The sequence below is a fragment of the Homarus americanus genome, unplaced genomic scaffold (genome assembly GCF_018991925.1).
Source record: "Homarus americanus isolate GMGI-L3 unplaced genomic scaffold, GMGI_Hamer_2.0 scaffold24260, whole genome shotgun sequence".
In the NCBI taxonomy this organism is placed as follows: Eukaryota; Metazoa; Arthropoda; class Malacostraca; order Decapoda; family Nephropidae; genus Homarus; species Homarus americanus.
The window spans coordinates 9,588,773-9,603,017 of record NW_024721079.1 but is presented as its reverse complement, the minus strand read 5'-3'; the positions used below and the strand labels follow the sequence as shown (position 1 = coordinate 9,603,017).

The 14,245-nt window shown below is 42.2% G+C and overlaps 1 protein-coding gene across 1 annotated transcript; it reads right to left on the bottom strand.

Moving 5' to 3' along the window:
- Positions 1 to 516: 516 nt before the first annotated feature.
- Positions 517 to 14,027, bottom strand: LOC121861364. Its single transcript, XM_042359013.1, has 15 exons — positions 13,868 to 14,027; positions 11,747 to 11,938; positions 11,169 to 11,363; positions 10,336 to 10,442; positions 7,408 to 7,549; positions 7,195 to 7,247; positions 5,822 to 5,930; positions 4,985 to 5,061; positions 4,761 to 4,857; positions 4,222 to 4,440; positions 3,913 to 4,015; positions 2,129 to 2,224; positions 1,550 to 1,613; positions 1,196 to 1,307; positions 517 to 563 (listed from the first exon to the last, which is right to left on the bottom strand). The coding sequence occupies exons 1-15, from the start codon at positions 13,905 to 13,907 to the stop codon at positions 517 to 519; spliced, it is 1,653 nt and encodes a 550-aa protein (XP_042214947.1). The 5' UTR covers positions 13,908 to 14,027.
- Positions 14,028 to 14,245: the final 218 nt, after the last annotated feature.

Genomic DNA, 14,245 nt, shown 5'->3' with positions numbered 1-14,245 from the left:
TGCAACTGTAAGACCGGATGGGTTATGTATTATGGTAATGTACTCTCTCTCTCCCACACACACACACACACACACACACACACACACACACACACACACACACACACATACACACACACGCGCACACACAATTTCTTTCAGTTTATTCTGTCTCCCACTTTTTCTTATTTTTTTCTTTGTCTCTTGTTCTTTTTTCTCTCACCGTCACTTACTCTTTTTCTCTTTCACTTTCTCACTGTCACACGCTCTTTTTATTTTTCTCTCACTTTATTTTTCATATTTGTATCTCTCTCTCTCTCTCTCTCTCTCTCCTCTCTCTCTCTCTCTCTCTCTCTCTCTCTCTCTCCTCTCTCTCTCTCTCTCTCTCTCTCTCTCTCTCTCTTCTCTGCATCCTTAACTGGGCCAAGAACTGCATCGCCTCCAGAGCTCTCCAGGTAGGCAAAGCAGCCCCGCCTCTATCAACAGTATTTTAACTCATCCGCGGAGTTCATTGCGGTCTAGGGGTAGTTCGTGACCTCATGTGAAACCCCTTAATTTTAGTGTGTATGTCTCCGGGCAGTATCCTTTACGGGAGGGAGAGTAATGGATTAGTACATGGGGAGGGAAGGGGAGGGAAGGAAGGAGGAAGAGAGGAAGAGATGGATTAGTAGATAGGGAGGGGAAGGGACGAGGAGGGATAGAGAGGGAAGGGAGGGGGAGAGTGATGAATTAGTGGATAGGAAGGCAGGGACAAGGGGTAGAGACGAGAGAAAGGGGGTGGAGAGATGGATTAGATGATGATAGGCAGGGGCCAGGAGGGAGAAGGATAGTTAGAGATGGGGGGGAGAGATGAAAGTAGATAGAGAGGGAGGAGAGTCTCGTACAGGTGTTGAGAGTCTCGTACAGGTGTTGAGAGTCTCGTACAGGTGTTGAGAGTCTCGTACAGGTGTTGAGAGTCTCGTACAGGTGTTGAGAGTCACGTACAGGTGTTGAGAGTCACGTACAGGTGTTGAGAGTCACGTACAGGTGTTGAGAGTCACGTACAGGTGTTGAGAATAACGTACAGGTGTTGAGAGTCACGTACAGGTGTTGAGAGTCACATACAGGTGTTGAGAGTCAAGTACAGGTGTTGAGAGTCACGTACAGGTGTTGAGAGTCACGTACAGGTGTTGAGAATCACGTACAGGTGTTAAGGGTCATTATAGGTATGACTTACCTGGATTCATACACAGGGCGTAGGTGTCATCCCGTAAGCAGTCCTGGGCCCTAGCCACGGCAAGGCCCTGAGCGTCCAGACCCATAGCTAGGCAGGGCAGGGTTGCGTCTACCTGTAAGGGCCAGGACACAGGGCACCACTAAGTAGAGTTCATGGACTATACTGACACACCTACACGGACATATTTCAGCCAACAACATTGTCTTTCCTACACTAGTGTAATACACCTTTGGGATTGGCACCGCTACAGTCACCGCTACAGTCACCGCTACAGTCACCCTACAGCCTACACTAATACACCTAACTGGCACTGTCTCTTAACTCCTGCGTAAATCAAAAGAAAGTGGCACTCACGATACAAGTCTCCCCTGCGGCGCATGCTATTGGTGGAGGCGCGGGAGAAACAGTCGTCCCATTGCTGCAATTGGATAAGAAAAATCGCCAATGAACCAATAGGAATACAATATTTTAGGCTGAGAAATAATCTTAAGTTTTGGTTCGTTTAGGTTTGGTTAGTTAAGGTTAGGTTTCGTTAGGTTAAAATAGGTTAGGTTAGATTAAGTTTATGTTACATTTGGTTAGAGTGTTACCTATGTACCGTACTCGATGCTTGTGTGTAAATCTACGTACCAGAGGAGGAAGTTACGTTCAAGATAAGGACAGGGTGGTGGAGGCTATACGGACGAGAGGGTGTAGAAAGATACAGACGAGGGAGTGGAGGAATTACGGACAGGATGGAAGCATCTACATTACAAAATAAGGACGGGATGGAGGATTACACACAAAATACGGACGAGGTGGAGGATGAAGATACGGACGGGATGGAAGAAAAAAATACGGACAAGGGGAAGAAGGAAGTTACGGACGAGGGAAAAGGGGGAGGAAGAATCAACATTTGAGTACAAAATAAGGACGGATTGAAGGATTACGTACAAGATATGGGCGGTGTAGTAGAAGTTGCCAAGGACAGCTGTGGAGAGGTCGGTCTCGTTGTAGATACGAGCAAGTGAGTCTCCTTCTTGGCTACATCTGAGGAGGGAAGGTGCGAGAGTCAATAGAGTGAAAGAAAGAGAAAATGAGAGAAAAAAAAGAGCAAGTGAGAGAGTGAGAGAAAAACAGTAAGAGAAAGAGAGAGAGAGAGAGAGAGGGAGAAATAAGAGAAAAAAACAATGCAAGAGAGAGTGTGTGAGAGAGGAAAAAAGAAAGAGTGAGCGAGAGAGAGGGAATTGAGAAAGAAAAAAAAAGAAAGCGAGAGAGTGAGAAACGTAGAGAGAAAAGGAAAGATTAAGAGAAAGAGAGAAAGGGTGAGAGACAGAAAAAGAGAGAATGAGTTCATGTCATCCGTTAAGTGAATGAAAGAGAAAGAGCTAAAGAGGCAGAGAAAAGGAGGTTATTACTTGTTATGTTACACAGACAGACAGACAGACAGACAGACAGACAGACAGACAAATTAGTATCTGTTACTCGAGAGAAAAATAGTGACGATAATTACATATGACATTATCAAGGTACTACTTACTAAAGGTGCTACTTCAACACCAGCATCAAGGAACAACTTACTCGAGGAAGAGGTAACTAGTCCTTCAACACCAGCATCAAGGAACAACTTACTCGAGGAAGAGGTAACTAGTCCTTCAACACCAGCATCAAGGAACAACTTACTCGAGGAAGAGGTAACTAGTCCTCCAACACCAGCATCAAGGAACAACTTACTCGAGGAAGAGGTAACTAGTCCTCCAACACCAGCATCAAGGAACAACTTACTCGAGGAAGAGGTAACTAGTCCTTTAACACCAGCATCAAGGAACAACTTACTCGAGGAAGAGGTAACTAGTCCTCTAACACCAGCATCAAGGAACAACTTACTCGAGGAAGAGGTAACTAGTCCTCCAACACCAGCATCAAGGAACAACTTACTCGAGGAAGAGGTAACTAGTCCTCCAACACCAGTATCAAGGAACAACTTACTCGAGGAAGGGGTAACTAGTCCTCCAACACCAGCATCAAGGAACAACTTACTAGAGGAAGAGGTAACTAGTCCTCCAACGCCAGTATCAAGGAACAACTTACTCGAGGAAGGGGTAACTAGTCCTCCAACACCAGCATCAAGGAACAACTTACTCGAGGAAGAGGTAACTAGTCCTTTAACACCAGCATCAAGGAACAACTTACTCGAGGAAGAGGTAACTAGTCCTCCAACACCAGCATCAAGGAACAACTTACTCGAGGAAGAGGTAACTAGTCCTCCAACACCAGCATCAAGAACCCAACTTACTCCGGGAAGGAGTAACTAGTCCTCCAACACCATCAGGAATAACTTACGAGGAGAGAGTATGGTCCTCCAACACCAGCATCAGACAACTACTCGAGGAAGAGTAACTAATCCTCCAACACCAGTATCAAGACAACCCCCACTCGAGGAAGGGTAGCTAGTCCTCCAACACAGCATCAAGACAACTTACTCGAGGAAGAGGTAACTAGTCCTCCAACGCCAGTATCAAGGAACAACTTACTCGAGGAAGGGGTAACTAGTCCTCCAACACCAGCATCAAGGAACAACTTACTCGAGGAAGAGGTAACTAGTCCTTTAACACCAGCATCAAGGAACAACTTACTCGAGGAAGAGGTAACTAGTCCTCCAACACCAGCATCAAGGAACAACTTACTCGAGGAAGAGGTAACTAGTCCTCCAACACCAGCATCAAGGAATAACTTACACGAGAGAAGCGGTGACCATCCCAAAACTAAGGTCTTGGGAGGAGAATTTTAGACAGGTTCCAGCAGAGGTCTTGAAGTAACCTACAGTACACTCCACATAAGCTGCCAGGGAGGGAAGGGTCAAGGTATTAGTGTGGCAGAGATAAATAGACAGATAGATTGATTGCAAATCCATATTTAAAAGACAGTAACTTATTTTATCTTATTAAGAGACAGATGGACACACAGACAGACAGACGAAGAGAAAATTAAAAATATTGAGAAAAAAAAATGAAAACAGACAACAATATACCTGAGACCCGACTTACCTGTACACGGTAATTGAGGCAGGAAATCCCAGACCAAAGTGTCGAGACACTGTGACGTACCACTCACTGTCCTCGACCCTCCTCCCACGACACCCTCCCTCAGGTCCCCCTGACACATGTAGGAGAAGGTCGTCCCCACACCTCGACTCATCGTCATATTGTAGGTAAAGGTAGACATCTCTAGGGGGTCTAAGCCGATCTCAGTCCTACACGACACACCTGTAGATTTGACTGGAGTTAATCCCTGTGAAGTGAGATTAAGGTTTCTAGTGAAGCAAGACTGTATTAAGACTGATTTTTTTTTAAGTTTTTGAAAGACTTTAGTAAGAATGAATTTTCTTGTGAAGTAAAACTGACCATTTTAGTGAAGTAAGACTGACTTTTCTGTTTAAGTATGGCTGATATTTTTTAGTGAAGTAAGACTATTAAAACATGACTTTTCTTGTTGATGTACAAAAGACTGATTCTCCCAGATAAGACGGGATATGAGAAAGACTGAAGTGAGATACAGAGATGACAAATAATAAAAAAAATCTTACCAATATCGTAGTTTCGGGGACGGACGTAAAGCTGAACTTTCTTTACGGTTTCTCCAATCAAGGGAGTCCAGGTGATTTTACTCATATCAAAAGTGGCCTGCAAAGTGATGAGGTTAGGTTAGGTTATTTGCACTTCTGCTCTCTCTCTCTCTCTCTCTCTCTCTCTCTCTCTCTCTCTCTCTCTCTCTCTCTCTCACCAAGACACAGAGAAGGGCAACACTCACACATGGCTCCACCACACACTGCCACCACAGGGAATTTGGCCCCACACTTGACGAGACGCTGGTGGTGAGAATGTCGCCTGAACACCCATCAGCAGCAGCACCAAGACGTTCATTCACGGTGGAAAGAAAGAAAAAAGATAACGCGTGAAAAAAAGAATAATAAAAACGACAAATTAAGGCAAAATAAGAAAGTTTTTAATTACCTTTGAATACAATAGAAATAATTGGTTAACATACAAATAAATAATTAAGATCTGAAATTAAATAGCTTAATGGTAACGTAATATCCACTTCGATATTTAAATGTAATTCTTGATATATGAATTTCTTGGTCTTAATGTTATATTATATGGTCAATGGAATCTTATATATTGAATAATATTTATAAGGAATCTACATAACTGGGGAATAACAGGGAGAAGGGAGGGGAGGGAAGAAGAGAGGGGAGGGAAGAAGAGAGAGAAGGGAGGGGAGGGAAGAAGAGAGGGGAGGGAAGAACAGAGAGACGGGAGGGGAGGGAAGAACAGAGAGAGGGGAGGGGAGGGGGAGAGAAGGAGGAAGAGGGAGGGGGAAGAGAAGGAAAGCGAGTTATATAAGGAAGTAGAAGTATATCACATGAAAATTAGTACCCCCGTTTATTTCACCTTATATTAACCACTCTAATACTAACCTATCTTAACCTAATCTAACCTAACCGAACACATTTGGTCTAATATAATATTTACTGTATGTAACATAACCTAACCTAACCTTACCGTAACGTAACCAAATATAACAAAACGTAACCTATCATCTAGCCACACACGAATTAGAAAGCTAGGTAATCCAACATCTTACCAGCATCGCCGTGGTATAACCCAGTAGAGACGAGAGTAAGGTTCGCTGAAACCATAACATCATCATACACGGCCCAGCGCTTCTCACCAGTCGCCATTGTCAACAAGAACTGTAACATGACATTGGATAACTTTATTTTTTTTTACTGTACAATACCTGAGAAGTCCAAGATTACAGGTGAATATACAGTAACTCGGATTACATTAGAAAACAAGGAATTCAGAATACAAGATGTGTGAATTTCAGAACTTAACTGTAATATTATAGATTTTAGCATTATTACTATTACATTATTTTTTAATTTATTACTGTAAGTGATATACCAAATGTAATATTGTATTTGTAGTCTAATAACGTTAAATACAGTAAAGAAATGTATCAATAATACTGTAACTGTTATAATGTAATTGTAACATCGTAAACGGTAATGTTATTTTAACTGTAATTCTGTAATTCTAATACTGTAAAGGCTGTTAATTATATAAGAGTAATTATTTTGGTATACTGTACAGGTAAATTTATGTGAAATTACCTGTGTATAAAGTCTTAATACTCACCATGTATACCTGTGTGTAAGGTCTTAATACTCACCATGTATACCTGTGTGTAAGGTCTTAATACTCACCATGTATACCTGTGTGTAAGGTCTTAATACTCACCATGTATACCTGTGTGTAAGGTCTTAATACTCACCATGTATACCTGTGTGTAAATCTTGTACTCACCATGTATACCTGTGTGTAGATCTTAATACTCACCATGTATACCTGTGTGTAGAGGTCTTGTATACCTGTGTGTACTCACCATGTATACCTGTGTGTAAGGTCTTAATACTCACCATGTATACCTGTGTGTAAGGTCTTAATACTCACCATGTATACCTGTGTAGGGTCTTATACTCACCATGTATACCTGTGTGTAGGTCTTAATACTCTGTGTATACCTGTGTGTAAGGTCTTAATACTCACCATGTATACCTGTGTGTAAGGTCTTAATACTCACCATGTATACCTGTGTGTAAGTCTTAATACTCACCATGTATACCTGTGTGTAAGGTCTTAATACTCACCATGTATACCTGTGTGTAAGGTCTTAATACTCACCATGTATACCTGTGTGTAAGGTCTTAATACTCACCATGTATACCTGTGTGTAAGGTCTTAATACTCACCATGTATACCTGTGTGTAATCTTAATACTCACCATGTATACCTGTGTGTAAGGTCTTAATACTCACCATGTATACCTGTGTGTAAGGTCTTAATACTCACCATGTATACCTGTGTGTAAGGTCTTAATACTCACCATGTATACCTGTGTGTAAGGTCTTAATACTCACCATGTATACCTGTGTGTAAGGTCTTAATACTCACCATGTATACCTGTGTACGGTTGGTTTGGTGTAGAGCTAACAGGTTGTTCCATCCTAATAACCACAGAACATATAAATTATATATATATATATATAAATAAATAGAAAAGGTTTAAAAAAATAACTTTCAGAAATATGTTACTTGATTTTTCTTCAAATATATAATAAAATAGTATAGCATTCTTCTTTTTAGTTAATATATAAATCAACTGACCTATGAAGTAATTTGGTTGTTGAGGGTCTTTGATGCTCAGCTGGTAGTTATATAGAGGTGTGGGTGCGAGAGGATTGGCGGTGACATTGAGTACAAGCGTCCACCCTGAGTCACCAGTACTGTTGGCCAGGAGGCAATATACCTGGTGAAGTACAGCAGGTGTCAGCGGTGTTAATTATTAGCCTTGACGATTAGTGTTGTTATTATTTTTGTTTTTATTATTGTTAATGTTGTTGTTGCTGTTTTATTGTTATTGTTATTTGTGTTGTTAATTTTGATGCTGTTATTGTTATTATTGCTGTAAATTATTATTATTGTTATTATTATTAACATACGCTACAACATAATTTAGATGATGGACAAAATGGCGTCGATAGTGTCCTAGGACTCACGTAAAACTAAAAGTGTTCAAAAAATATAGGTGGATTGATTGGTTGAGTGGTTGGGTGGATTGGTTGGTTGAGTGGTCGAGTGGATTGGTTGGTTGAGTGGTCGAGTGGATTGGTTGGTTGAGTGGTCGAGTGGATTGGTTGGTTGAGTGGTCGAGTGGATTGATTGGTTGAGTGGTCGAGTGGATTGGTTGGTTGAGTGGTCGAGTGGATTGGTTGGGTGAGTGGTCGAGTGGATTGGTTGGGTGAGTGGTTGGGTGGATTGGTTGGTTGGTGGTCGAGTGGATTGGTTGGTGGTGGTCGAGTGGATTGGTTGGGTGAGTGGTTGGGTGGATTGATTGGGTGAGTGGTTGGGTGGATTGATTGGTTGGTGGTTGGGTGGATTGGTTGGTTGGTGGTCAGTGGATTGGTTGGTTGGTGGTCAGTGGATTGGTTGGTTGGTGGTCGAGTGGATTGGTTGGTTGAGTGGTCGGAGTGGATTGGTTGGTTGGTGGTCAGGTGGATTGATTGGTTGGTGGTCGAGTGGATTGGTTGGTTGAGTTGTCGAGTGGATTGGTTGGGTGAGTGGTCGAGTGGATTGGTTGGTTGAGTGGTCGAGTGGATTGGTTGGGTGAGTGGTCGAGTGGATTGGTTGGTTGAGTGGTTGGGTGGATTGGTTGGTTGAGTGGTCGAGTGGATTGATTGGTTGAGTAGTTGGGTGGATTGGTTGGTTGAGTGGTTGGATGGATTGGTTGGTTGAATGATTGAGTGCATTAGGTGGAATGGTTGATTAAGTGGTTGGTTGAGTGGTGGGTGGAATATTCGGTTGAGTGGATTGATTGGTCTGGTGACTGGTTGGTTAGTTGAATGATTGGTTGATTTGCTTATTGATACAAGAAGGATGTGGCTGAGGATGTGACACAGTAGGGATGTGGCCGAGGGTGTGACACTGGAGGGATGTAGATGAAGGTGAGATACAAGAGGGGGGATGTTACTCAGGATGTGACACAGTAGGGATGTGGTAGAGGATGTAACACAAGAGGGGGTGTGGCCGAGGGTGTGATACATGTGGAATGTCACCCATGATGTGACACAGGAGAGATGTGGTCGAGGATGTGACACAAGAATGATGTGACCCAGGATGTGACACTGGAGGGATGCGGGCGAGGGTCTGACACAGGAGGGATGTGGTCGACGATGTGACACAGGACGGATGTGACCCAGGATGTGGGCGAGGGTGTAACACACGAGATATGTGACCCAGTATGTAATACAGGCGGCATGTGGTCGAGGGTGTGACACAAGAGGTATATGACGCAGGAGGGATGTGGCACTGGAGGGATGTGGCTATTCCGTGCCTTTCAGTGCCACAGCTAACACCACTTATCTTTAAAAAAAATATATAATCCTCTACACATTTAACAACTTCTCAAAATCAACGTCAATTAAAATCTTTTACTGGTATTTTCAAGCACTGTAATTTGCATACCCGGTAAGAGTAGTTCAGTGAGAAAGCCATGACATTATTTACTAGCACCTGAGTGGCAGCCGTTTTAGTGTGACTCGGTTTATAAAGGTTTAATTCACGATCATATGCCTCGGGTGTGGCCAATTTGTCAGGTATTAGGTGTGTTTAGTCAGGTTAAAAGCTTTATTTGTATCCAGGTGTTGTGAGAGAGTGATGATGATGATGATGATTATGATGATGATGATGATGATGATTATGATGATGAACTACACTCACCCTTTCACCTCTCACACCTCCTGTCTGGCTGTCTGTCTCTCTGTCTGATTTTTGTATGTTTGTTTCTTTGCTGTCTGTATGTGTCTTCCTGTGCGCTTTTCTGTCTGTTTCTCTGTCTGGCTGTTCCTCTCTCTCTCTCTCTCTCTCTCTCTCTCTCTCTCTCTCTCTCTCTCTCTCTCTCTCTCTCTCTCTCTCCCTCCAGGTGTTGATATATTAGTCTCAATAAACCTAGAGGTAAGTTCTTTATCGTCCAAACATTACCTGTCACCGTGACTTACTTTTACAAATTCTCCTTCATCAAAAGCCATAGGCAAATCGATGAAGCATTTACCCGGAGCAAGACCAATAACGCTACGAGTATACTAGCACTTGTTAACGGCGGTAATGGTGTCGTGATGATATAGCCAGGAAATTGGTTAGTTTTCTGATTGATATTGACTGTTCCCACGGTTAAAACTGTATCACAGAAATGCCAATGAAATGTGTTTGTGTTTAGGGTCAAAAAAAATCATGACGAGTGCAGTAATTCAGGTCCATGTTAAGTTTAGGTTAATACAGTTTATTTAAATCTGATGATTAAACACACTAACCTCACCTAACCTAACCTCACTTAACATGAAGATTAAACACCCCAGCATATTTCAAATGGAGATTAACCACCGGAACACTGACCTAACCAAATCTAACCTAACCTAAGCTAACCTAGACACCCCAAAAAAACTTACATTTCGACAAAACTTAAAACTTGAACACACTGAGGGAAGAAGGCTAACATAAACGACAAGAAGAGACTGTGAGACTATTCTTAGCTCTTACTTGCACAGATGAGTCATTGCGGTCACCTGAGGCCAACACCGAGTAGAGGCCGGAGGTGGTGAAGCCGTACTGAGTCGCCTCTGAGCAGTCCCTGGGTATTTCACACTCTGTAGGAGGACAACACATCTGTACCTTCTTATAACGCACTATGGTAGTTACAAGCACTACACCTGTCTGTACACCTGTCTGCACACTTGTATCTTCCTAAAATGCTCTATGTTAGTTACAAGCAATATACCTCTCTGTACACCTGTCTGCGCACCCGTACACATGTCTGCACACCTGTATCTTCCTAAAATGCTCTATGTTAGTTACAAGCAATATACCTGTCTGTACACCTGTCTGCACACCCGTACATATGTTTGCACAACTGTATCTTCATATAACGCCCTATGGTAGTTACAAGCAATACACCTGTCTGCATACCTGTCTGCACACCTGTATACCCACCCCACTTACATTGGTCAGCCGAATTAAGTAAAAAAATCCTCAGAGAAAAATAATGGAATTTCGTGAACTGTTTATACGGGGTGTATATTTTATGCGACCTAATTTGATAATATTTTTTTAACGAGTTTTGTATAATTTTATGTTACTGATATATTTAAATCTATTCTTTTTATTTATTATTTTTTTTTATTTATTAATTTTTTTTTGGTGGGGGGGGGCGTATCATAAAGGTTTTCCCAACACAAGTTTTCGTTTTTAGTCCACCGTGAACTTGTGGTCCTAAATTAACATTGAGACACCGGTATAAGTTAAGCTGAACCTAACCTAACCTAACCTTTACACTAATTAAGTATAGTACCCAAACGTATTATTACTATTCTCACCTTCCTCACACTGGTCTATGATGGAGGTCCATTGTCCGTTGATACATTGAGACAGCTGACCTGGGTAGCCTGACAGCCACTTCTTCCCTGCCTCACACCCGTAAAACGTGGAGTATCCCAAGTCCTCCACCACCACTGAATAGGCTGGAGGCGGTGGCGGAGGTCCTTCACAAGGAGCCTGCATCTCATGTTCAACTGGACAAAAGAAGATTGATCCGATGCTATTAAAGACCTGTAGTTATCTTAATGTAACTTAGTTGTATTCATTGATCGTGTAGTGGAGTCTAGTATCGTCCAAACAACTTACTGTACAGTTATTTATGGGAATTATTTGTCTCGTTCATTCTCCCTTTTTTTCAGTTCTTCTCTGATATACTTTTGTTAGAGTTATATTGTAAATGTGTTCTTATTTGTTTATCTGACCCGTGTCATTCCCTGTATGTCCAGACCATTATACTCTCTCTCTCTCTCTCTCTCTCTCTCTCTCTCTCTCTCTCTCTCTCTCTCTCTCTCTCTCTCTCTCTCTCTCTCTCTCTCTCTCTCTCTCTCTCTCTCAAGATCGTCAGCAGGTTCCTTACCACAAGAGGCCATCATAGTTTCCTGACACATGCTGGTGAGGACTCGGTCACCCGTAGTCCAAGTCTCTATATCCGGTTTATTGCAGGTGTAGAGGGTGACGCCGAGTCCGGTGGTAACACGCTCATGGTCACCCTCAGGCACCCCACACCCTACACCTACTACCTCCACTGTACACCACCCCAGCAGCGTCACTGTAGAAGGATAGACTCTTTAACGGGTGTTCCTCATCTATATATCTCACATACAGTTTTGACTTAGTGCTTAAAGCTATCATGACGCAAAAATATTTACCTGTATATACTAATGGTTGCCCCTCGAGAACGAGGATGGCCGGCCCTAGGGTCACCAAGGGGTGTATTTGTTTAAGGTGTAGAAGCTGTCGCCAACACAACAACCACACCCTGAGTTAACGAGTTGCATGACCCAGTGTCAAGTAACAGTCCGAGAAGACCGGATAACTCGCCAACTGCACTGGCTAACTATTACCCCGGAAAACGATCCGCAAATCGAATAACATCCAGGTTCCCAATTACTACTGGGTAGACAGAGGCAAATGGCGTAAATAAACTTGCCCAAAGCTTCACCATGCCCGGGGATCGAACTCGGGTCCACTCGCTTGCGGGGCGAGCATACTGACCATTACGCAACAGGTCGCCATGATTTCCTGTATATATACTGTATACTAATTGGCAAAAACACCTGTTCTGTCAAAATTTGGGTAGAATTACACTACAAAATTACGGAACTATTTTATAAATTAAATAGAATTATAAGGATATCACATTTGTGAATTATTAGGTGTATATTATATTTTAACAATTATTAAACTTCAGATCTTGGATTTTTTTTGTGTGGGGGAGGTGAACCGATATATATATATATATATATATATATATATATATATATATATATATATATATATATATATATATATATATATATATATATATATATATATATATATATATATATATATATATATATATATGAATACGAGATGTTAAGCAGTCCAAACTATATCAAGTCAAGGTAATATAAATGGCAACAATATACATTAGTGGCCAGTAAAATCATCTGGGATAATGTATGGTTGAGATGTATGATTCAGTGTAAATTTGTATGACGACTTTACTGAATATGAATATAAGAACATAAGAAAATAAGGAGTCTGCAATAGGCCGGTTGGCCTGTGCATGGCAGCTCCTGTCGAGAGTTACTACCACTCTCTATCATCCATGAATCTATCTAGCCTCCTTTTGAAACTTTCCGGAGTTCCCGCACTTACTACAAAGTTGCTAAGCTTGTTCCACTCGTCCACCACCCTATTTGTGAACCAGTTTCTTCCTATCTCCCTCCTAAACCTAAACTTATCCAACTTGAATCCGTTGCTCCGAGTCCTATCCTGCTCGGATATTATAAGAACTTTATCTATATCCCCTTTATTGATTCCTTTCACCCACTTAAATACTTCTATCATATCTCCCCGCACTCTTCGTCTTTCTAGGGAATGCAAGTTAAGTTTCTTTAACCTATCCTGATATGGAAGGTTTCTAAGTCCCGGAATCATTTTTGTCATTCTTCGCTGCACCGACTCTAGTGAATTTATATCCATTCTATAATAAGGGCACCAGAACTGAACCGCATAATCGAGGTGCGGCCTAACTAGCGCAAGATATAGTTGCAATAAGGGTAGATTAAAGAAACTTAACTTGCATTCCCTAGAAAGACGAAGAGTGCGGGGAGATATGATAGAAGTATTTAAGTGGGTGAAAGGAATCAATAAAGGGGATATAGATAAAGTTCTTATAATATCCGAGCAGGATAGGACTCGGAGCAACGGATTCAAGTTGGATAAGTTTAGGTTTAGGAGGGAGATAGGAAGAAACTGGTTCACAAATAGGGTGGTGGACGAGTGGAACAAGCTTAGCAACTTTGTAGTAAGTGCGGGAACTCTGGAAAGTTTCAAAAGGAGGCTAGATAGATTCATGGATGATAGAGAGTGGTTGTAACTCTCGACAGGAGCTGCCATGCACAGGCCAACCGGCCTATTGCAGACTCCTTATTTTCTTATGTTCTTATGTTCTTATGAAGCGCGGGAGAAGCCAACTACTGTACGTTACCTGTGATGACCAAGAGCCCTGGAGGAGGAGGCCAACCCATGGTACAAGACGCGTATGAAGAGTTTCTGTGGGTGTGTGGGCGTCCGAGCGGGTGTGTGGGCGTTTAGCTACACAAAGTCAGACGTCGACCCGAAGCACGACCATCTCCTTGCCACAGCTGACGTTGAGTGCCTGACTGAGACCACTATGGTAGCCAACCTGACCGCCCGCCAGCCTGACCATGGTACGCATGCGCACAATGGATAGCAACACACTGTTTGGAGGGTAAACATTCCTTTGTTTCGTTTCTAGGACTCAGGTAGCGGTGCAATATTCCTTATTAGATACATGTGTATGCTCCTGTTCCCTCCTTCCCTCTATCCCTCCCACCATTTATTT